The sequence below is a fragment of the Dendrobium catenatum genome, unplaced genomic scaffold (assembly GCF_001605985.2).
Source record: "Dendrobium catenatum unplaced genomic scaffold, ASM160598v2 fragScaff_scaffold_123, whole genome shotgun sequence".
Lineage (NCBI taxonomy): Eukaryota > Viridiplantae > Streptophyta > Magnoliopsida > Asparagales > Orchidaceae > Dendrobium > Dendrobium catenatum.
In genome coordinates this window covers 2,063,247-2,088,762 of record NW_021318585.1, presented here as the reverse complement: position 1 = coordinate 2,088,762, position 25,516 = coordinate 2,063,247, and the positions used below count along the sequence as shown (strand labels likewise).

General features: G+C 35.2%; 1 protein-coding gene across 1 annotated transcript in view; it reads right to left on the bottom strand.

Annotated features, from left to right (window-relative positions):
* LOC110099568 (uncharacterized protein At2g24330-like) overlaps positions 1–16,501 on the bottom strand; it is a 35,693-nt gene extending 19,192 nt beyond the window's left edge. Inside the window, exons 1-2 of the mRNA XM_020826762.2 lie at positions 16,361–16,501; positions 15,992–16,279 (exon numbers count right to left, since the gene is read on the bottom strand). Coding sequence (XP_020682421.1) covers positions 15,992–16,249 — 258 coding nt within the window. The 5' untranslated portion in view covers positions 16,250–16,279; positions 16,361–16,501. The remainder of the gene's footprint in view (positions 1–15,991; positions 16,280–16,360) is intronic.
* Positions 16,502–25,516: the final 9,015 nt, after the last annotated feature.

Here is a 25,516-nt window from a genome sequence, read left to right as displayed (position 1 = left end):
TCATTATCTCTCATGACACTCATGCATGCAAACCATGCTCAGACAGCTCTCTCTCACACACAACCTCAGTCCGTTGCCTAATTGTTTTCACTTGTGCTACCTTCCTGAACTTCCTTATCCTTCTAGCGAAGGCTAAATTCGAGAATCATGAGACCTAGAAGTTCCCACTGCCAGTAGATTAATAAGTGGAGAAGATAAAACAATCTTAGATGATCATAGTCCTCCCAATGGCCCTATCACTTACCTTTACAGTCACTTAGAAGATTATAAATGGACAAGCATCTTGACTATCGGGCCTTGCTAGTGACCCTAAGTTCACCTAAAGAAGCCATGTATCCTTCTGACTCTAGCCTTGGCTTTAGATAAGTACATGTGATTCAAAAATCTCCTTAATTGATTCTATTTGACCTTAAATTGATTAATGGCATGCCCTTAGTAACCATAAATGATGATATTAAAGGCCAAAGACAAATACATGATGAAGAAGCTAGTCCTATTATTTTTTCTAGTGAATAATTGACTTTTGAAACTTGAATGTTTATAGTATATTAAACAATTTATACATACTTTTTAATATAATAAGCTACACAACTATTTATGGACCATTTAGCTTTACAAAATTGATGTTAAAGTTCAATGGCTTGTCATTCTTTTAATCTTTTTAATGTTCTTCATATTTAATTTCTATGCATTACTTTGAAGACAAAAACTATTATGTCATGTCCAACCCATATCCGTGACTTCTATTTTCAATAATTAATGTTTATCACATCCATATCATATCCATATGGTCATGTCTGTGTCTATGTATACTAGCCTAAGATGGAAATAACTAGGGGGCTTGCACAAATGGAAAAACCTAACTACCCACAATAAAATAAACTATATTCAATAATATGTATTTGTTGAATCCAAATTTATCCGTGAATGACGCCCAAATTTACTAGCAAATTAACTTGGTAAGCTAGGACCTATGTGAATGGAAAGTAGGGAGAATAGATGAAAAATTGTTAAATGCACAAAAAACTAAGAATTTCAAAACTAGCATAATATCCACCATATCAATTAAAAGTCCAAACTATTCATCATCGCCCCTTATTTATAGTGTTATGAGGACTATAGGAAAGAATATACAAAGAATATATATATATATATATATATATATATATATGTATATATATATATATATATATAACACTACACAATATACTCATACAATGTAAAATAAAACCCTAAACATGTCTCCTATTTGGCTTAAGGAGAGCTGGGGCTATAGAGCTTTGATGATTAATATATTGGTGAATTCAATATTATCGAGTGTACAATGGGCGAGCTCCATGGTCTGGGTGAACTTAGTAGTGTTGAGTAAGAGTGAGTGAGCCTGTGAGCTAATTTAGATGAGGAGGTGCTTAAATGCTTTGGAAGCTGCTGGCCACCTGTGCCAAGCCTTGGATCACCTGGATGAGGAGAGAAGGTGAGTAATTTGTAAATATGGACAAGACAGGCTCAATGATCAGTTAATCATAGTAGCGCGAGCTAGAGACTCCTTGAATAGGCGCTTTCCTATAGTTAAGTTCGGATAAGGAGATGCTTACTTTGGAGGAAGCGACTAATGTATGTGGCGACGAGGTACATAGCAAGTGCCGAGTTATTGGTATGGAGGTCATGGTCCACCCTACTTCGGGAAAGCTCCTAGGAAAGCATGGGCTAGTAGCGCCTGTTGATCATTGGGTGAGTCCTCCTATGAGTTTCAAGCATGTAGTCACCCATATCATTCAGGCAAGTTCATCCCATAGGCCACCCAAAAGGCAAGTTCCTACCATATCATGCCAGGTTACCTGCTAAATACATATGAGGCATAAGTGAATATATAACGTTGAGTAGGGAAAGTCTCTGGTATATTCAAATTATATATATTTTTCTTTGAAGTCTGTAGTGTGAACTATCTTTCACCATTTTGTGTGATGTCGTCTCCCTCCCTACAAAGTGCTCAAAAGACAAGCACATATATGATTATTCTGACTTCTATTAATTCCAATGTTTGAGCAATAAAGCCTTACGACCATTTATGTTCATTGAGATAATATGATCCGTTCTTTTATGACTCTCTATGATATATGTCTCTCTCAAAAATCACAATTCCATCTTCCTGAATCCATTTGGAACCTACCCATGTCTTTAAGCAAATTTTAAAGTAGCTTAAGTTGTGAAGGCCAAACCCAAATTTGATTTCCTCAAAAAAGATTTATCCTACTTAGCATTCTTGATAACTCCATTTATAGGTTTCTTAAAACAATTTTTAATGAGTATTAAAAAGGCCTAAAATTTGTTTAGGGCCCATCTAAAAGACAAGCAGCCTTAGACAAACCTTAGTTTTATCTTGATTTAAATTAATTAAAAGCCAATCCAAGTCTCTCCTATTTAGGTTCTTCACTTCAAAGCTCTTTCTAAATCCCATATGAAATTTTCAAAATGGCATCTAAAGAATTATAAAATAGCATTAGTTTATTCTATAGTCAAAATCTAGAATTATCTTCCATTTGTTTGACCTAAAAATCAACAAACCATCCTAATTGCATAGGATTCTATGCATAGTATGTGCCATTAGTTTTAACCACTTATATGAAAAGAGTCGTCCCCAAAACTCAAAAGATTGGGATATCCTCTTTGGTTTAAAATCTTAAGTTAGAAACAAAAAAGATGTTCAATCATATTTTATTTGTTTAAACACAATCCAACCAAATATATCAATTTTGTTGTGAAATAAAAATAATGTAACTTTCATTTGCCTTAACCTCAAAAGTATAGAACCTCTTGTGTTTCATTCGCTTACAATCTATCAAAACATGCCCCTTATTTGCTTAACCTAGATCAAGTAAGTGATAGTGTCATTGACATTCAACCCATAAGCCTTAGCCTTTACTACCTTATTCAAATCAACTAGGAGCACTCTTTTTCTATTTGTATAGTCATTAGCTCATTTGCTTGGTCAAAGTATATTTCTTTTCTTTGACCTCAAAGTCAAAGTCCACCTACCTGAACCAATTAAATAAGTGACCCCTCATCTAGACCTAAACTCTATATTTCATCACTTTGCCAAAAAAATAGGATAAAGTCAATTTCAATTAAAACAAACCTTTACGTCTTTTAAGAAGTCCTATCCTGAAATTTCTCTAGCCCAATTAGATGAATTTGACTAAGTCCAAGGCGAAAACTTAGCCCAATTAAGCAATCTTCTTCACCTTTTAACCAAACATTAATAGAATCATTAATTACTTATTTCTTTTGATTCAATGATGTATCATTCATCCTAAAAGGTGAAAATGCATATATCATTGGATTTTAGGACATTATGATGATAGGTTTGCATAAAAGCAAGAAATAGTGATCATTCAATGGACTTTTTTTAATCCTTTAAAAACATTAAATATTTTTAAAATGAAAATAATTTTTAAAATTATAAATAACTTAAAATAAAATCATTCCAGAAATTAAATTAAATATCTTCCTATTATATAATAAAAAAGCACATGAGATAAATAGCATAAAGGAGACACCAGCCAACACACAATAAGTACAAACCTATTGACATCCTAGGATTATTTTTTTTTAGGCATCAAATGTGATTGTGATGTGAATGTGATTGTTTGAATTGAAATGTTATTTGATGATTGTTATGTTGTTGGCACTTTCCTTTTGATGCAGGCAAACTAGAAAGAAAGAGCTAATAGAGGAAAACACTAAGACAAGTAGAACAAAACTCGATTCAATCTAGAATGCAGACATCCAAACCAACACCAAAACAAACGAAACAAATTAAAATTAAAAAAACACTATCCTCAGAACAACAGGCAAGCGGTTTCCTCACATGCAACGAAAAATAGGTAAAATAAGATAAGTGCTTAAGGGCTTGCAAACTAATGCAAGCAAAAAATAGGACAACCTCCTAATTTTTGCTAGCAAAAGCAAAAGAAGCTTCCTAGGAAATAGAAGATTACATAAAATGCTCAAAAAAAAATACAACTTCACTTTTATAATATAAAACGACACTTATAACTTTCGACAAACATAAAACTCCTAAAATTGCATTTCATTTGTTTTGATAAGAAGGATACAATTGGAGTGGTCACATGCGGAGAGAAGAAATAGATAAGAGACCGAGACGAAAGAGGACAAGCTCGCAAGCTTTCCTAGAAGAGGAGTAGAAGAAGTAGAACAAGCTCGCAAACCTTTCCAAGAAAACCTGCAGGTTTTTCTTTGGTATTCCAAAAATTACTTCATCATCACATTCTTTTTTATTTGCCCAAACACATATTTATAGGAGAAACGCTGGCAGCCAAACAGCCATAAATATCTTCATTTAAACCCATTAAATCATGCTAGTTTTCAGTCCAGAACAGCACCCAAAAGGCCACACAGAAAACTGGGAAAAACAACCACGGGACAAGCAACCAGGGAGGAAACCGAAGAGACTGCACAGGAATCGGGCCAGCAGCAAGGCAGGGAACTAAAGGGGCACAAAAGGGACCGAAACTAGCAGCCCAAGGGGATCGGGACAGCCACCACAGGGAAGCCAGAACAACAACCAGGCAGGAAAAACGAAGAGACAGAGAAGGAATAGGGGAGACACAAAGAAGAGGAGAAGGCAAGATTCCAACTCCAAATAATGAGCTTTCAAGTGCAATAACTCCACCAAATAATGAGCTAAAACATCAGCTCACACAATAATGAGCTAGAATCAAGTAGCTCCCAAAAATTCAGCTCAAACCCAAAGCAGCCAAGGCCAACCTGAGAGCAACCAGCAGCCAAGGCCCCCCCTACCTACATCAAATTCTCCTCCGGTTGAAAAAGCTCATCTCCCGATGAGGATGCTTTAAATTTATTCCGAGGAGACAAAAGAGGCGCATCAAGCTCTTGAATCTTTGTTTCATACCTTTTCAGAATTTCTTCTCGTTCTTGTTTGAATTGATCTTGCAGACGCTTCTTTTTCTTCACATAGTTTTCCGTACTTATATGCAATTTCATATGTAATTTGTATAACTCATTTTGAAGTGGGTTAGTTGAATCTCCTTCCGTCAGAACACATCTGTCCATTGGAATTGGCACTTCAATATTTTCTAGCTAGCATTCTTCCACTGGATCACTGTTTTTATCTTTTTTCTTTTTTTTTTTAACAAATAAAAGAAGACTCAACAAAGCCTACATCACAAACCAAGGGTCCACCACAGCTACAAGGTCCAACATCCAACAAAGCTCCTCCAGCAAATGTCACCAAATCAGTCAACAAACATCTCAAGTAGCTCAAGAAGAAGAATACAAGTAGAGTGGAACTTGCAGAGAGAAGAAGAGATTAGAAGCCCAAGACGAAATAGAGAGGGAGAAAAGAGAAATGGAACAAGCTCTCAAGATTTTCCAAAAGAAGAAGAAACCCTCAGGTTTTGTAGAGAATTTGCTCAAATATTCAACAACTTTCTCATGTCAAAAACATCTCAAATTTATAAGAGAAAAGAGGACAACCAAACAGACATTCAACCTCCAAGTGAACCAATCAGGTAAGGGGAGCTAGAAAGCCACAATTCATTCCAGAACAGCACCCGAAAAGGCAACACAGAGAACCGAGTAAAGCAGCCATGGGACCAGCAACCTGGGGAGAAACCGAAGGGGCAGCACAGGAGATCGGAACCAGCACCCAGCAAGGTCGGAGGAACCAGCCATGGGAAATAGCACCAGGAAGAAATCGAGGGGACACAAAGAAGGGGAAAAGGCAAAGATCAAACTCCACATAATGAGCTAAACAAGAGGAATACCTTTTCATATTAATGAGTAAACATCAGCTCAAGCATTTATGAACTAGAACCAAGTAGTTTCCAAAGAACACAACCCAAACCCGAATATCCAAGGCCCAACCCGAGAGGCAACCAGTAGCCCAAAGACCAAAAGAACTCAAGTAGCTAGCACACCCAAGGTTTGCCAAGCCCAAACACTACCTACTCATGATCATTGGATGTTTTCCATCATAGGATAGCATAAAAAACTAAATAAAAATTATAATATTCAAATTATAATAAATAACGAAAATAAACTGAAATTTGCATGCATCAATTCCCTCCTAGTGGGAGAATCTCATCTCCTGATGAGAAGGTTTCAACAACTTTCTGAAAAAGATCTGGATGACGATTTTTCAGCTCAATAGCATTCATCCATATATAGTCTGTCAATGGACGATTGCTTCATTTAACCAGGAACCTTTTGTGCTTGGCATGTCTAGTCTTAGTAATCCAAACATCAATTACATCTTCAATCTGATCATCACTATTTAGAACTGATGTGGAAAGTGGCAAAGTTTCAACTTCTATATAATCGTCAGAATTTCCTTCATACAAAAAAGGTTAGAAACATTGAATACAGGATAAGTGCCAACAGTAATAGAAGAGATAGGCATTCGTGCCCAATTTTCTTAGAATACGAAAATGCCCAAATTTCTTCCCGTTTAATTTACCAACAGGAAATCGTTGGCGACGAAAGTAAGTCATAACCAAATCACCCTCCTTAAAATAAACTTCCCTATGATGTTTGTCAGCAACAGATTTGTATTTAACATTAGTCATTCTGAGTTTTTCAAGGACTTGCTGTTGGACAGATTTGATATGATCAAAATTTTCTGTGGCTTCAGCACTAACCTTATTAGGTGAAGGCAAATAGTTTCTATCTAAAATGTGAGGTATAGGCTGACCATAAATAATCTCAAAGCGAGTTTTACCAGTGGAACGATTAATATAATTATTATATGCAAACTCAGCTTGGGGCAATATCAAATCCTATTGGGATGATTTCTCATCAGCAAGGCATCTTAATAAATTTCCTAAGCATCGATTGACAACTTCATTTTGTCCATCAGTTTGTCGATGATATGCACTACTAAACTGAATAGTAGTTCCTAATTTTTCCCAGAGTGTTCTTCAAAAATGACTCAAAAATTTAGTATCCCTATCAAAAGTAAATGTTCGAGGAATGCCATGGAGACGAACAATTTCTTTAAAAAATAAATCAGCAATATATGAAGCATCATAAGTTTTCTTGCATGGAATAAAGTGTACCTAAATCGATCCACAACAACAAAGACATAATCATATTTTCTTGTAGTAACAGGCAACCCTAAGACAAAATCCATAGAGATACTTCCCATGGTTTATTTGAAATTGGAAGAGGAGTATACAAACCAATATTTTGAGAAGTTCCCTTGAAAGCTTGACAGATTTTACATTGTTTCACCAGCTTAGCAATTTGCATAAAAAGTTCTTCATGTTCAGTTGGACTCATTCTATAATGAGGAAGAATAGGCAAAGTGGCTCCAGGTATTAAATCAATGTGATGTTGAATGTCTCTCATCGGTGGCAAACTTTTTGGTAACTCTTCAGATGTTATATCAGAAAACTCGTCAATTAAATGCTGAATTTTTTTAGGAATTTGAGAAGTTGAATCAGTTGTTTTTCCTAGCACCAAGTAAGCTACCTCAGATTGTTTCAACTCATTTGTGTTAAGCAGTTAAGGAGTGTTTATTTTTGCAACTTTGGTATTTTTGGCAGGCAGATCAGGCACATGTTTTTTAGGATAATTATTATTTTGAATCAAAGTGTAAGTGTTCTTTTCCCCCATTATGAATAGTTTTGTGATCAAATTGTCAAGGACGACCAAATAAGATGTGACAGACTTCAAGAGGTACAACATCGCAAACCACGATTTTTGTAAAAACTTCCAATTGTTAAGTTAACAATGCATTGTTTTGTTCTAGGAACCTCACCCTATTCCTTGAACCAAGAGATTTTGTTGGTTTAGCAAGTGGTTTTGATTTCAATTTAAGCTTATCGACCATTAGTTGTGAAACAAAATTACCTGAACTCCCATTATCGATCATTAGAGTGCAAATTTTTTTCTCAACCATGCAAGTAGTTTTAAAAATGTTTCTTCTAAGCCACATATCCCCATTCTCCATTTTAGCAGTTAAAACTTGTTGGATTACTAAAAGTTGTTCACCTTCATCACCCTCTACATCAACTTTCTCCAATTCGGTTTCGTTTTCAAGTTCAGATTCGTTTTCTTCTTATTCTATTTCCTCGTCATTTTCAATGTAATTATTTCTTGGTGGGTTATTTTTTCTAAAAACCGCAGAGAGATGACTATAAAACCCACATTTAAAACATGGTACAATTAGTTTTGGTTGTTTAGTAGGTTTAGGCCCCATTATTCCTTTACCTTTATCCATATTTTGAATTTCAAATGATTTAATTCTCACACTCGATGTTCCTACAGAAGTTTGTGAAGATCAAGTTTTAACCCCGCCAGTCTGTCGTCGCTTATAAGTTTCAGTTATTTTTTTGTGACCCCTTTGATATTGCTTTTCAATTTTCAGTGTCATTAGATAAGCCTCATCGAGTTTAACTATGTGGTGCAAATTCAATTGATCTTGGATTGTCCATTTTAGACCGTTGATATACCTAGTGACAATTCTTTCTTCGGGTTCATCTAAGTCATTTATAGATTAAAGTTTGTAAAAAATTTTAGTGTACTCTTCAACAGATTGATTACCTTGACGCGGGTTATTAAATTCTTGAAAGATAGCTCGTGCGTGGTCTGAAGGCAGGAATTTCCCTCTCATTTTTTCTTTCATTCTTTCTCAGTTTTGAATTTTTTCTTTCCCTCGCCTTAGTCTATTGTTTTGAAAATTTTTCCACCATGTGAGTGCATAACCAGTTAGTTTTAAGCTTGCAAATTTAACCTTCCTGTTATCCGATGTTTCTTTCCACTCAAAAATTTGATCCATTTTTTCTACTCATTCAATGAATTGGTCGGGTTGTAATTTTCCTTCGAAGTTATGAACATCAATTTTAATCCCATAATCTCAATTTCTTTGTCGCATATTTTGGTTCCTAAGGACTTCCTCACTTTCAGAAGTTTGAACATTATGATTCTGATGGGCCGGGCGAACCGGCCCCGCCTGGACCCGTGCGGGTCTACAGGCGGAAGAAGGGGGGGCGGTGACCCGGCTGGACCAAAGGAGGGACCCCCCACTTAAGTGGGGGTATTTTGGGGATGGGAGGGTCTTTTTGAAAGGGTATGAAGGGAGCTATTAGGGTTTAGTTTTGGCATTATGAAAAAGTGTATTCTCTTTCTAGTTTTCTTCCTCTAGTCTTCTCTTGTGCTTTTCTAGGGTTTTCTTTTGGGAGATCTTGTCCTTCTCGAAGTGGACAACTTATCTTGTTTTCTCTTGGCTTGCTAATGCAAAGGTTCTCATTGTTCCTCTCTACTCTTTTTGTGATTACTTTCTCATTTGGTGTTGGTGGAGAAAGTCCACTCTCTTGGAGGGGAAATTAGGGCAAACCCTAATTTGTGAAACCTAAGGTGTGTCAGATTCTTGACATTTAAGTTTGCAAGAGTATTAACTATGTTGTTTATTTGATTTTGCAAATATGTTAACTGTTGCATCATTTGTTGTCAATCCCCTTGATTATTAGCCATTTTTTTTATTTTCTTAAGAAAGAGACTCACACCACCCTAGGATTTGCTAACTCGCTCTGATACCAAACTTGATTCATGCAAACTAGAAAGAAAGAGCCAATAGAGGAGAACACTAAGACAAGTAGAACAAAACTCGATTCAATCTAGAATGCAGACATCCAAATCAACCCCAAAACAAATGAAAGCCGAACAAACGAAACAAAATTAAAATTAAAAAAAAATACTATCCTCAGAACAACTAGCAAGCAGTTTCCTCACATACAACGAAAAGTAGGTAAAATAAGATAAGTGCTTAAGAGCTTGAAAACCAAGGGTCCACCACAGCTACAAGGTCCAACATCCAACAAAGCTCCTCCAGCACATGTCACCAAATCAGCCAACAAACATCTCAAGTAGCTCAAGAAGAAGAATACAAGTGGGGTAGAACTTGCGGAGAGAAAAAGAGATTAGAATCCCAAGATGAAATAAAGAGGAGGAAGAGAGAAATGGAACAAGCTCTCAAGCTTTTCCAAAGGAAGAAGAAACCCTCAAGTTTTGTAGAGACTTTACTCAAATATGCAACCTTCTCATGTCAAAAACATCTCCAATTTATAAAAAAAAAGGGGGCAGCCAAACAGCCATTCAACCTCCAACCGAACCAATCAAGTAAGGGGAGCTAAAAAGCCACAATTCATTCCAGAACAGCACCCAAAAAGACAACACAGAGAACCAGGTAAAGCAGCCTGAGGAGAAACCGAAGGGGCAGCATAAGAGACCAGAACCAGCACTCAGCAAGGGAGAAGGAACCAGCCACGGGAACAACACCAGGAAAAAATCGAGGGGACACAAAGAAGGGGAAAAGGCAAAGATCCAACTCCACATAATGAGCTAAATAAGAGGAATACCTTTTCATATTAATGAGTTAAACATCAGCTCAAGCATTTATGAGCTAGAACCAAGTAGTTTCCAAAGAACACAGCCCAAACCCGAGTAGCCAGGGCCCAACCCGAGAGGCAACTCAGCAGCCCAAAGACCAAAAGAACCCAACTAGCTAGCACACCCAAGGTTTGCCATGCACAAGCACTACCTACTCATGATCATTAGATGTTTTCCATCATAGGATAGCATAAAAAACTAAATAAAAACTATAATATTCAAATTACAATAAAAAATAAAAATAAACTGAAATTTGCATACATCACCTTTAAGTGTTATAATAAAGATTTATGTTTCACTATATAGGTGTCATTCCCAAAAAGAACAACCAAAATAATTATAAAAATAGTTACTTTTGATTGCAAGCACCACCTTAAATGCTAGAGCCCTAAATAGGCATGCCAATAAGGATTAGAATCAACTTGGTATCATCAATATCAAGCAATCTATGAATGTGTAATGTATATAACTATATATGCTTCGTAACATTTGCTTTATAGGGAAATGGTGTGAACTTTTCATTTGAAAATGTAATTCATACAAGAAGTTATGTAGGCCTGTGGGAAAGCTTCCTAATGTTTGCATTATCAGGAAATGGGGTAACCTTTAATTTTGAATAAGCAAATCATGTGTAGTTTAAAAAGTGATGTAGGCCTGTAGGGTACCGTAAAAAAATGTACTGAAAAAATGAACTAAAAAATGAAGCCATTAATGGATTAGAGCCAAAACTTGAAGACCACAACTGAGTGCATAAATTTATGAGCATCAGTTCCAAACATACCTCAGTTTATAACATGAGATTGAAATAAAAATAGTAAGGTCTTCAAGATTAAGACTCAAAATATGAAATGGATTGGACATAAGTAAGGCATCAAATATGAACAGAGACAAACGTGACTATATACAGCAAAACTTTACATATGTATGGAAAGCATTTCAGGGGAAAAAGTGTGCATGTAGATGATATCAGCATACAAGGTTAGGCAGCATGTGAATGATCTGTAATAGCATAGAAAATTGAGATTAACATGATCATGGCCAGGCAAATGTAAAAGGTTTAGACTTTAGACTTGCAAATTAAGAATGCTTATGAATGATCATAGAAAATTATTTGAACATGTGGGATTGCATAATGCAATGGCCTGAACAACTGCAGATGTTTGACAAAAACTTATGGCATACAAGTAATTAACTTATTTATTTAAATAATAGGTTGTTGCACAGAAGAAATACTTGGAATCCATAACCATAATGCATTACACATGAGGGTAAAGAAAGAATCACATTCTCTCTCCATTTTCTTGGGATTGCATGGATGACTGCAAGCCCACAAAGCTAGTATGCACCTAAGCACTAGAGAGAGCACCCACACTACAGTGCTCTTTTTATTGTTAAGAATCTGTGTGCTATCAAACAGATGGTTGAATATTCTCTGCTCTTTATATCCTCTTTTAATATTTTTAGACAAATCACATTCTTCTTTCACAATGAGTCTACAAATGAGAGATGGCAAATCCAAGAAGCCATAATCTTAGAGAAATATGAAAATTGGTTGTAAGAAATACCATTTTATTCAGCTTTTTGTAGTTTTTAGTGGTAAAAAAGAATTTGAGAAAGCTCAAAAATAATCATCCATGGGACAACCTATTTTGACTCTCTCAATATCCTGCTCTTATTTGAAAGGTGCTTTCAATGCAAACAATTCACTATTTTCTACCAATTTAGTACTTACTAATGGAAGGGATGATGGAAAGTAGGAGGTAACCATGCATGATTGTCAGATTGTCAGAACATTGAAGTTTGTTCAAACCATTCTCCAACACTATCTTCATGATATCAAATTAATAGTTAAATCAGATGATGGATTGATTCTAAATTTTGTTTAAAAAGCCACGCATGATCTTAGTATGTTGGAATATTCTGTTCTAGCCAGCTTTAAAAGAGTTATTTTATCGCCCGGTGAAACTGCCTTTTTTGCATTGATATTTGATACAAACTACAAGATTTCATGGGCCCTTCTAGTATCGCACCATTTGACTTGCAGCGCCATCTAAATTCAATGCCATCTTTCTCTCATGCCTATCTTGTTACTTTGCAACAACGTGTTGACTCCTGGACTAACAGGTGTTTTGCTAAATGTAATAAATGCACTCTCCAAAAAAAAAAATCATTTCACTTATCTTAATGCATAAAATCTATAAAATTATAATCGAATCCTACAGGTCTAGAGATGGACTTAAGAAAAGACATGATATTATAGAGAATATAGCAAAATCCTTTAAAGAGAGTATGCAAAAGGGTTTGACAAACGAGATTATTTCAAGATGCAAAAGGATAACATTAAGCTTCACTAAGCAAACCTATTGATAATGGTTCAATAGATTCTATGAACCACTCATCTATTCAAAAAAATAAGAAGTCAAATATTTAGGAGGACTATAAGAAATAACAAAGATAAAGGAAAAAATTAACACAAATGCATAACCAAGGAGTCTTTTTGTTTTTCATAGAAATTTAACTCCTTTCATTGTTTTCTATGATAGAGCAAGAAAAATGAAATTGAAAGAGCAGAATTCTGTTATTTAGAAAGAGAAACACCTTCATCGGTGATGGAGGATTTTGTACTTTAGTCATACCTTTGTATCCTCCTTTTTTCTGTGCTAGCATTCTACATCATGTGCTCCAATGTTGTTTTTGAATTAGTGGATTAAACTCTAGTCATCATAGAAGCACATACTCGATTCTAAAGTACTCGAGTAATTTGTAAGTTAGCTAGTACTGTGCAAACTTGATGCCGCCTCTGCCACCTTACCATAACAAATTAAAATCTAAAAAATCCTCCTCATACAGAAATATTATTGATCAGGGTGGGATAGTGGGGCTTTAGATCACTGATGTGATCAATTGGCGGATGGAAGACTCTCCTAAGATAATTAAAAAGAGTTAAGGTAAACTTAGAGTTTAATTTGAAGGTGAGGTTAATGTTTTGAGGAGTTTGGGAGGTAAGCCAATAGTAATGCAATCTATTCAAATATGGAATTCCAACTTCTATCCAATGGATATTCCTTTCTAGAAATTCAAATCCAAAAAAAATGGACTTGAATTGAAGTTAAAGATATCAATTTTAAATTTAGAGAGTTCGGTAAAATTAGAAATAGTATAGGTCAATTCTATCCAAAAATGACCAAGGATGGGAATGTAAATGAGTTTTCTCGTATATTAGGTTGAATTCAAAAACTCCACTTGGAAATGATCAAGGATATCTTTTAGAAGGGATCTAGAAGTTTTTAGAATTTTTTAGTGGAGTTTTAATATTTTTTAAGATGTTATATGGGGCTAGAAACAAGCTATGATGCACCGACATGTCTCTTAAAGAGGGTATGCAGTGTCGGACACGTGTCGGACACGGACACACGTCGGACACGGCATGGACACGTGTCCGACACGGCATTGGAGTATCGGAATTTAAAACATTAAAATTTAAATTGGACACGCATTAAATGATAAAATCGTCCGTTCTATTTAGCCTGTTCGCGAACGAGAAGCCCTATTTTTCCGATCCACGAAAGAAATCTTCTAGGGCGGACCGGGAGAGCACACAGTCGACGCCAAACAGAGCCCGTTGCCTTCGCCTCCCGTTCCTTCGTCATTTCTGCTCGGCCAAGCAGAGCTCGTCTTTCTCATTCCTTCATTCTTGCGTTATTTCTGCTATCATTCAAGGCAAAGTTTGAAATCAAGGCCAAACAGAGCACCTTCTGCACGCAAAAGAGCTAAGAACTGTAAGTGGATTTCGCCATTTCTTCTCTTCATTGTTGAAAAACCTGATGTACATGCCGGTATCGCTAGGTACATGCTCGGTACCGCTCAGTAAATGCTCGGTACTGCTCGGTACATGCTTGGTACTGCTCGGTACTGGTAGGTACATGCTCGGTACTGGTAGGTTACTACTCGGTACTGGTAGGTACATGCTCGGTACTACTAGGTACATGCTCGGTACTGCTAGGTACATGCTCGGTACTGCTAGGTACATGCTCGGTACTGCTCGGTACTAGTAGGTTACTGCTCGGTACTGACAGGTGATAACAAGATGTGGGATGTTGCTGGAGATGGGTTCGAGTGCCTTGATGATATGGGATTATTGGAGGTTGCAAATCTTTCTCTAGATGAGCCAGAGTTGGAAGCAATGATATTCAATGATGATGATATTGAAGGCCAAAAACCAACATATGAATCTAATTTTATCATTCCCTCTATTGAGTAGTTAAACCTTCATGTTGTATTAAATGATTTTTTGCTTATATTTTTGTGTTTGTACTAGACATTTTGTACTAAACATCTTTATGTTATAAGCTAAACAAGTTATCATGAAATTGATTTATTATTGCTTGACATTTTTACTATAATGTCACCTTAATTTTTATATATTATATTAAAAAATTATTATGGCGTGTCCACGCCGCACCCGTGTCCTATATTTTTAAAAATTGCTGTGTCCCGTGTCCGTGTCGTATCGTGTCCGTGTCGCCGTGTCCGTGTCGGTGCATCGTAGGAAACAAGTTATGGGCCGAAATATAAAGCAAAAAATAGAAATAGAGGAGGAAGAAAAGGATTTTATTTTTTTTAGGAAAAGTTGCACACTCAAGAACACACCATAATAGATTGAAAATAAAAAAAGTGCAGAAAAATTATTCAACTCATCAAAATAGAGGGTTCAAGAGGATCACTCAATCCTCTTGACTGTCCAACCACCAAGCCTCTAAAATCTTGGAATTTCTACTCTAAACTTATAAGCAAACCAATAATAACTTCATTTCAGTCTAAAGAAGATTTATACAACTAAAAAACACAAGAAGATGTACAACCCTTCATATAAATTTGAAGAGGGAAAGGAGAGGATGAGGGGCCTAGTCCCTTTGACTATGCCCACTAGTAACTACCATAACTACTCCCTCCTTAATACTTAGCCGCCCCATTACTCTCTAGCAAGTTGCTAGGCCAGCCACATTACTCCCTAGCCCCTTAATTCCACTCTCTAGCCCTTTTACACATAAAATAGCCACTTTAACACATAAAGTCCACACAACACTAAATCTTCACACACATACAATCCACAAACATGAAAATGCATAGACTAAATGCATGATTATTTCTACATTTGCTCTTTCTCTTGCTCTTGCTCTTTCTCTTGTTCTTGTTCTTTATAACTTGAGCTTCATATTCCCTTACCCTTGCCTTAGTATTCGGATCACTTTCATGTTCTAGGTCAACTTTAACATTAGTTTTTTATTCACATGTCCCTTTACAGAGACATAGACTACATTAGATGTTAAGAAGAAGTTACAGTCAAATATAACAAGCCAAATCCAAGAGAGAACTCTACGACCAAATGGATACTTTAAAGGGCAGGTAATTCTTATGATGGGGTAAGACAAGGCAGCCTTTCATAAACTGCACCATCTGCTTATTAGATAACAGTATGTAAATCAAACCATTCACTTAAATTAATCTCCTAAATGTAAGAAACACAGAAGGCTGCCAGCACTACACTGTAAGAACGCACCTCAAACGTCATGGATAACATGATGAGGTTTCTAGCCCTCTTCCTAGACGACTGAGCTCTCCGCTTCATCTTAGTATGGACTACCGCCTCCTCCTTGGACAAGAGCTGCAGTTTCTTCTCGTAATCCTCGTTCCCAACTCCAAAGATCCTCCTCCATATGCGCGAGATAATCCCCATTCGTTGGCCCCGCTTAAGCAGCACCGATGCCTTCGCTGCCTCTCCCTCCTCCGTCGGATCATCCCCTCCAGGCTCTTCCATTTCCTCGAAACAAACCCCAGATCGGATCCACTTAAAACCAAGTAAAAAAGAAATCAAGAAACTTACACTTGGAGAAGGAAGAGAACAAATCGAGGAAACGAGAGAGTTCACCAGCGAAGTGGATCGCGTATTTCGATCTCGCAGCGGACGACAAGCGAGAGGGGAAGATTATTCTTTGACGAGGGTTTTGATCTCGGGGGAGTGGAATGGGACGCGACGATGAAATAAAATAGCTGAGATAAATTAATCATATATGTGCTTTAAGAAGAGTGAGTGCTGTTAGAGAATTTGAAAAATGAATTTCATTTAAATTTTTCAATAGAATTCTCGAAAATATTAAATAAGATTCATACAGTAATTACTTTTAATTTGAGGGGCTTCTTTGAGAATTACACAAGCATTTGTTAATTTCCTGATCTGGATGGAAACGCTAAGACTTGGGAGTGACTCGGCGCAAATCCATATAGGGAAAACAGCACGGATTATTTTAAACAGTGTGCAAGACTGTTGTCTGTATGAAGCGAAAATCAAATATGATCGTTTGCTGAGGGGTATTTTCATTAATTTGTCCAATTGGGCTCCACATACCAAAAAGGTTCTAGTAAACAGTGGGGTTCGTGAACCAATGCGCATGGGGGAGATTAAATATTATTTTAAAAATAAAATTTTATATGTATTATGTGTCGTGTAATACATAAAGAGTTTAACATCACGAAAATAAACAGTTTAATGTCCTAATTTTACCGTTAAAATAATTTCACTAATATTTATTATTGATTATAAATAATGTCTTTCCTCAAATGAATACATTTATACAATACAAAGAACTTATTATGTAGTTGTAGTTAGAAGAGCTCTGTCACATGGGAGCTATTTTTAATAAATCATTTGCTTTTTGTTTTGGTTGGACAGCTTTAATAAGAGAAGATTAAAAACCAAGAAATCCAGCATAAATCCTAATGTTGAAATTGAGAGCTAGAGATAATGTCGACGACATGTATTAAACATTTAAGTAATGTCGTGCATTAGCATTATTAGCAATGGAAAGTGATGAGGTCAATAAGCATCAAAGTAGCCATACGGTGATGAACATATGATTATAGGCCAGAGGACCATATTTTGGTAATTATGATTAGAGGATCGTGGTCAAGTGATGATGGTCAAAAGGATTGTGTTCAGGCGATGATGGACTAAAGGGCAGTGGTATGGCAAAGGAGTTAGGAGGACTGTAGTCGAGCGACGGTACTCTTAAGAATTATAGTCGAGCATCAGAGATCAAGGGATTGTAATCTGACAATAGTGGTTGAAGGATCAATGTTATACATACTAGTATCAAGTGATGTTGGTAAGAAGAACTATGGTCAGGTGAAAGTGGCACAAAGGACTATGGTTTGAAGAGGGTGGTCAGGATCATTGGCAGATAATTATGATCGGAGGACTGTAGTTAGACGATAAATGTCAAAGGATTGTAGTTAGGCAATAAAGGTTGAAAGGACTATAATCAGGCGACAATGATAATAAAGAGAAAAATTAAGATTGTGAAAACTAGACCTGACAACAAACTATAAGAAAGAGATGTTCATGATTTGATTGTTCGATCAGATCTAACTAGAGTTGAACCGGATGATGTAATAACTGCTAAAATTATTTATATAACAACATAAAACTTATTAAGAAGCCCAATTAAACATGAATATATATATATATATATATATATATATTTAAAATTAATTAAATAAAACTTAATATTAAAAAATTATTTAAATAAAAAATATTATTATTTAATTAATTAGTTCAACCAAACCAAAGTTGATATTTTACAACTTCTCCGACCGACAACTAAAATGGTTCACTATAGAATTGATCAAACTGACTGGTCTGGTCCTATTTTAAAAACAATGAGAATATTTATTAAGTCCAATTCGCATATATTACAGTATTTGTGCTTTTAATTATTATTTTATGTATCAAAAATAGGTGAAAAATCATAAAAATTGAACTGGCATCATAGACTCAACGTCTTAGTGCCATAGTTTACCCAAGCATCGTAGTGCCACAATAGAGAGCTCAAGAAAATATGATTTAGACATTTGCGCCGATATACACGATTTCTATTTAAAGAGAGGAATAACAAGCATTCTCTTCACTGCAATTCCTTTCTTTCAATCTTTCTCTCTTTTATGCAAATTCCTACTCCTTACAATGGTCGGTGGAAAGTGCTCAAGGACTCTCATATGAATGTTCTTCCAGACATCCCGTTGATCCCTATTTCCCTAAAGCAATGGACGAAGAAGCATATCATTTCTATAAGGCTGCCGAGACCACCCCTCATAAGATCATAAATCAAGAAGCCCTGAACTTTTAGGTACTCAATATATTTGTTTGCACCACCCTTCAATACATTCTATTATAGCATTTACATTCAACTATGAACTCCTCTATAAATTGTTCACTAGTTTTCGATTCAACAGTGAGAGCACTACCCTTCAATCTCATGTTAATAGGAAGCCCGTAGAAATCATGTATCAAGACTTCTATTAAATTATGCACATTTTTACCATCAGTAAAAAAATTCACTATTTAGCCTTTCTCCTAGTCTTTAATTGGATTCTTGTCAACACCACCCTTAGAGAGTCTTTAGTAAATTGCAACATTCCCCATATTAACACATTAGTCCAAGATGTTTTGTTCATTCAACACTTCCTTTGAAATTTAATCATTCCAAAAGACGGTGAAAGGATAAACATCACACCTCTTTTATCCCTTGTACCTACTTTACCATGGTTGAGAATGATTTCAATTTAGCTGATATGATTATTTGATACATTGAAAATCTTATATATAGTAGAGATCCCATAAATAAGAGAATACCAAATCTTGCATTAGATCATATAAATGACTATGTTCTGGAATCAAAATATAATCTTCAATTTCCTACACCACCCAACCATCTTCCAATCTTCTATTCAAATAGCTCAATCCACATCCTTCACAGTGCTCATCGTCAAAATGTTCATTATGTGGACCCCAAGCTAGAGGAACTAGAGGGAGGTCTAGCACTATCTCTAACACTAGCACCTATACACCAGCCTTTCTCAATATGATATACTAATTCAGAGATTTGATCAGATGGAGACTCACTTAAATGCTTACGTCGTGGAGCAGAATCAGTAGCATAAGATTGATATGGTATGGTTTAGAGAGCAGTTTGCATCCCTTTATCAATACTTTCAGTCACCTCCACCACCACAACCACCTGATTAGGGACCTTCATGTTTTTAGCATTTATTATTTTTGTTCTTATTTATGTTTTTTTTTTTTTCATTATCATGTTTGTTTTATTTTTCTTGCCATGCTTAGATATTCCTTTTTTTTGTTGATATTAAAAGGGGAGTGGAATATTGTTGGTAGGTTATACTTCTACTTGGCTATAAATTAGTCTAATTTTAGTTTAATTCCTCATAATGTGTTATTCTCCTATTTATGATTATTTCTCTCGTTTGTTCCTTTTAAAAAAATACCTATTTTCAAAAAATCAACTAGTAAGGGGGGTTTAGGACATGGGAAAATTAATTTAAAAGCATAATCAATAATATTTATCATCATAAAAAGGGGAGAGACTATTGTAAATCTAAACTCAGATCTTGTGATTTTGATATTAACAAATATTATTAGGTTGTCTACTATGTCATCTCTTGTTATTATTATTATTAGATATTTATTTCTGTGCACTAATATTTCAGGTTTGTCATACACAACATAAAGTAATCAACTCAAGATTGGGTAGAATAGGTTTAAGTGTCTTTAAGAGTTTATATTTTTATATTTTTTGAGTCAAAGTCTTATATTTAGTGGATGCTAAACTTGATGATCGTACACACACACACTGAGGGGTGTGAGAAAGTGAGAAAATTAGAAGTGTAATTTTCTAAACTAATTGTATTGAATGATCAACCATTCAGAAAATCATTATAACTGCTAATTGGTATAATTAAAGCTATTTGATCTCATTATACTATATGATCCAAATTATATGGGATGGTCAATTGAAATCAAGATCTCAGCCACCAATTATATTTCAAGCAATATTTTGAAATTCAAAATATGTATTAATCATATCGTGCGATAGGTATTGTATATATTGTACGGTACCATCAAATCTTGCCAAAATTAATCCTGTAATTAAAGGATAAAATTTAGATTAATTGATCCAGTCAGATCATACTGTGTGATTGGACTAATCATATGGTATGACTCAATCTCTATATGGGATGATAATTATTCACAACCAATCATACATGATTATAATCTAATTCGATTGAACTAATCATATTGGACGATGTTTCATATGATATTTGATGATTAGCTCAAATACTTGAATTGATCATACAACGCCTCATTCTTTATACAATATTAACAAGGCTATTTGAACTAATCATAATGTATTATCTAGGATTGTACTATATTATTAGTGTTGACATAATTGAATTATTAGGGCTTTTTTGAAGCCTTGTATTTAAGCTCTCTTTATTAACTTATTTCAAATCTTTGGCTATTGAATTTTTTAAAGAGATAGCTTAGAGAAGAGATCTTGGAGAGCTTTGGGAAGGAGAAAGAAGAGTTTGTGTGTGAGGGAGGAGTATGTGGGGTTTTCCCATGGTTGCTTTGAGCAAGCTTCTACCTTGTTTCTTCTGAATATCTTGCTTGATTTCTTGGGTGGCTTTGGGAAGAAGATTGTTAGCCTGAAGATCATCGAGGTTCTCTGTCATCACCTAGAGTGTGAAAAAGGATTTCTAGATTCTTTACCTTCACCATGAGGATGAAAAAGATGTCAAGGTTCACTGTCGCACCAAGTTGGTGAAAATATTATAAGGGCTTCTCAGCCTAACCGTGGGGGCTAAAGGAAAGACACTAATGTTTTAGTATAAAAATTGAAGAGGATGACTCTGAAGAGTGGACGTACGTTATTATTTGATCAAACCACTATAAAATTTTGGTGTGTTCATTTTGAGTTTTACTTTCTATAATTTACTTTACTACACTTTAATTTTTGAAAATTACATGTTGATAATTATTTGTTTTATGTATATTGATTAGAGTAACTCATCATCACCATAATTATAAATCTTATTTCATTAATTTGCTACTACATTGGGTGATAATATTATTTATTTTTAAGGTATTAAAAAATCTCAAAAAATGGTTTATGATTAAAGAATTTTTTAAATCAACTAATTCACCCCCCTTTTGGTGTGCCTAGGGATAGTTCACCAAGGCTTAACATCCTATATCAAACTTTTAATCACCACTAACCTCTTGCCACTCTGCATCATATTGGTTTTTTTTTTACACAAAACTTTGAGAAATCACATCTCTTAATGTATGTAATCCTAAATCATCTTGTTATATACATTGTTTCATATATTCATGCATTATTGACACATCATTTATTTACATATGCGTTCTCCATGTGTTATTTGCAAGGGATATCATTTTCATGTGTAGGTTAATGAGTCATAGCTCCCGAGGTCTCAAGAGAAACTCCTTCATTTTGTTGGGGGCCCTTACTTCTAGGTTAGGCATAATTTTTTGTAACTTTTAAGTAGGGGTGTCAATATTTGACACGACACAAAAACCCGACCCAAAAAATTCGGGTTGGACCTGACCCAATTTCAAAACGGGTAGGGTTCAGGTTCCAGAAATTAACCCGTTTGAAAAATGGGTCGGGTTTGGGTTGACCTGACGGGTTGCCGTTTTGCTGCTGCCCGCAAACCCAAAAATTTATCGCTCCCCCTGCCACCACTGCCCCCGCCACCGCTGCCCCCGCTCGCGTCCGCCCCCTCGCCCACCGTCCGCCCACCGCCGTTCCGGCGCCGGCAGAACCCAAAACTGGGTCGGGTCGGGTCTGGGTTAGAATTTCTGACCCGTTTATCTACCCGGGTCGGGTTAGGGTCGACCCGTTTGAACCCGGGTCAGTTCCGAGTTCGACCCAAACCCGACCCGTGACCTGAAATTGACACCCCTACTTTTAAGCACTTCCTCTTTTATTGTGCATGAATTGGTGACACTTACACACACACTTTGAACTATTTTTACTTTCAATCGAAGATATATGGTAGACATTGGCCATAGATTAGCTCACTAACAAAGCCTTGGCATTATTGGCTAATGCTTCCCTCCTCTATGAATCCTAGAGACCTTCATATGGTCAACTAGACTTATAGTGTATGCTACCCGTTTCTGCCATGTGCATTAATATTTTTAAGTATGAAGTAGACCCTGATATGATGTTTTCTATAGTGGTCATATTTCTAAGGGGCTAATAAAAATACTACAATTATCATTATAAATGCACTTTCTATAGGTACCGTGAGAACTGCTAGGCCCTCAGAATAATGGTCCTAAGAACTAGGTATGGATGTGAATATAACTACTTTATGATAATTATGCTAATATCTATTTTATAGGGAGCTTATATAATTGTCATTTTCATATTTAATTTAGCTAAGAAAATCATATAGGTATGTGGGTAGTTTAGAAGACAGAGGGCCAAATATGTAAATACCGATCCAGATTCTATTGTCATTTCATTGATGTATAATTTTAGGCTGAATTATAATTATGGCAGAGCTCAGCTACCTACTTTTCTTTTCCTGAGATATGTTGCATAGCTCAACTATACTTATGGCCTCTTATTTATTATTTATTCTTGGATGGTTGGTGTGTTTATTTTATTTACACATAAGAATTGTCTGCTTTTATTAGGTTTAATTGATTTTTTTGCTTAGAGGTGGTTCAAACAGAGTTCTCATATTAGGCTCTTAGGATGTTAAATTTTCTATAAAAGATAAAATGTGCTTGATCAAGATACAAGAAATATAAGGCCTAAAATTAACCCACATATTTTTAAAACTTAATGCATTACCTCTATTGGGTGGCTTTTAAAAAAGTACTACTTATATTAAAACCTAGTCCACTTCATGGTAGCTCCTTACATGTTCTGATTAGCCTTACCCTTTATGCATTGCCTAAGTTAGGCATATAAATTTTATTGTATCATATGGAGGGATAATTCTTCATTTTATTAATATAGTATCATTCATCATCGGGCCAGAGGCCCATTCCTCATATATACATCCTCACCACTCTTGCATTTTCATAAGATGGGTTTGTATATGTTTAAGATGTTGGGTGGAGTTTTTGCTGGTAACTCTTTTAGTGCGAGTAGTAATTCAAGTCGGGGTTGCTTACATCCCTTGTGGGATTTGAGTTATAAGTCACATCATTGGCTTGCATTAGCTAGGTCGAGGACAGTAGTTCTAAGAACATGGTACTTTCCTATATAGATTTAGGATCAAAGGCTATCATTATTATAATATAGCCATATGTCTTATCATTATATGAGCTCTCCATTCTTGGGAGGCTATAAATTTTACTAATCTATGTCACACTAATGACATCTCTTCTATCTTTATATATTCAATGCTTTATGTGTTATGTCTCCTCTCTTGATTCATTCCCCTCAGACCGACTGGATGATTGCATGATATTTGAGTGTGTTAAATAACCAGTTAAGCCTATGTCCATTGGATTAGAAGAATATAGGAATACTAGTATACACAAAACCAAGAATAGAATAAAATAACGTCCTAATCGAGTGTCATTAGGTTGAAACCTAAAATGTAATTAACCAAGGGGGCATGCACCTGTAAAAAACTAACATCCACATCAAATAAAGCTCATTCAACCTAATATATCAAATGATGAAAATCTCATGACTCTTGAATTATATATATAATTACCCTTCAAGTGTGTAGATGAAAGCAACTATTTTTCATGGGTAATCATATGTATGATTCAATCCGTTCTTCCATTCACCTACTTGCGTGGAGTGTAAAGTTCTATGATCGTTTTATCCTATGAGATATGTTGGTGGAATTTTGAAAACATGTTTTGAAAAATATTGATTTTCTTTAGGAATTTTGAAATTAAAGTTAAATTCTAATTATAAAATCGAATTATCCCATTAGAAAAAGTATATCACCTCAAAAGGTAAAAATAGGATTTCAAGACGGGATTCAGATTTAGAATTATGAATCTCATATTGAATATTATGACCGGATGCTAAAGAGAACTACGTATGGCTAGGACTGCAAGCGAACCAAACGTTCGACGAGCTAATTGTTGTTCGGTTCGATTAAAGCTCGTTTGTGACCGTTTAATTAACTAAACAAACAAACTTGAACAATATTTTAAATACTCGATTCTTAAATAAACAAACTTGAACACTAATGCGTTCAGCTCATTTATGTTCGCGAACAACATCATTTGAAGTTCATGAACAAGCTCGACATTAAGCTCGATTCGTGTTCGATTTTGAATTCGTGAATAAGCTCGATAAAAATAATTAATATTTGACTATAAAATTAATAAATATAAATAATCATTGCCTTTGTTACATAGAAAATTGCTTTTATTATAAATATGTTTAATCATATATATGTTCATGAACGTGTTTGTTTGATAGTTAAAAAAAATCGTTAAACATGTTCCCGTACAAGCTCGATAAGCACTAAACGAACGAACATGAACTTAACATGAACAGTCATAAATTTAAATGAACCAAACATGAACACAAACAATAAAGCTCGAACAAACATAAACCAAACTTGAACAAGCTGATATTAAATGAACACAAACATGAACACTCACATACTCGGCTCGGCTCGGTTCGTTTGCAACCCTATTCATTAACTTTTTGTGCTATAAAATATCTAAACAAAATAGTACAAATTTATTATAATTATATTTATTTTGAGACGGTGCATTACATGTATTATTTCCATCTTAAAATAAATATGATTTTTATAAAAAAAAGTCTAGCTAAATTTTAATTAAGATACGCTAAAATAAATCTTATAGGATAAATCAGAGGATTAGAAATATGAAAGAAAATAGCTAAATAATTATAAAACAAAAACAGGAGAAAAGCTAAATAATTATAAAACAAAAATAGTAGTGGTACACAGAGGTATACAAAAGTGGTACACAGAGATACACAAAAGCTGTACACAGGGATATACAAAAGCTGCACATAAAAGCGGAACACATAAGTACACAGCGATACATCAAAGCGATAATACACAATAATAATACATATCACATTATGTTTTTTATCTAGACTTGCACACATAATCCAAACTTGCATCTATACATGTGTAGAGCAATATAAATTCAAAGGAGCAAAAAAAAAAAAAAAAAAAAAAA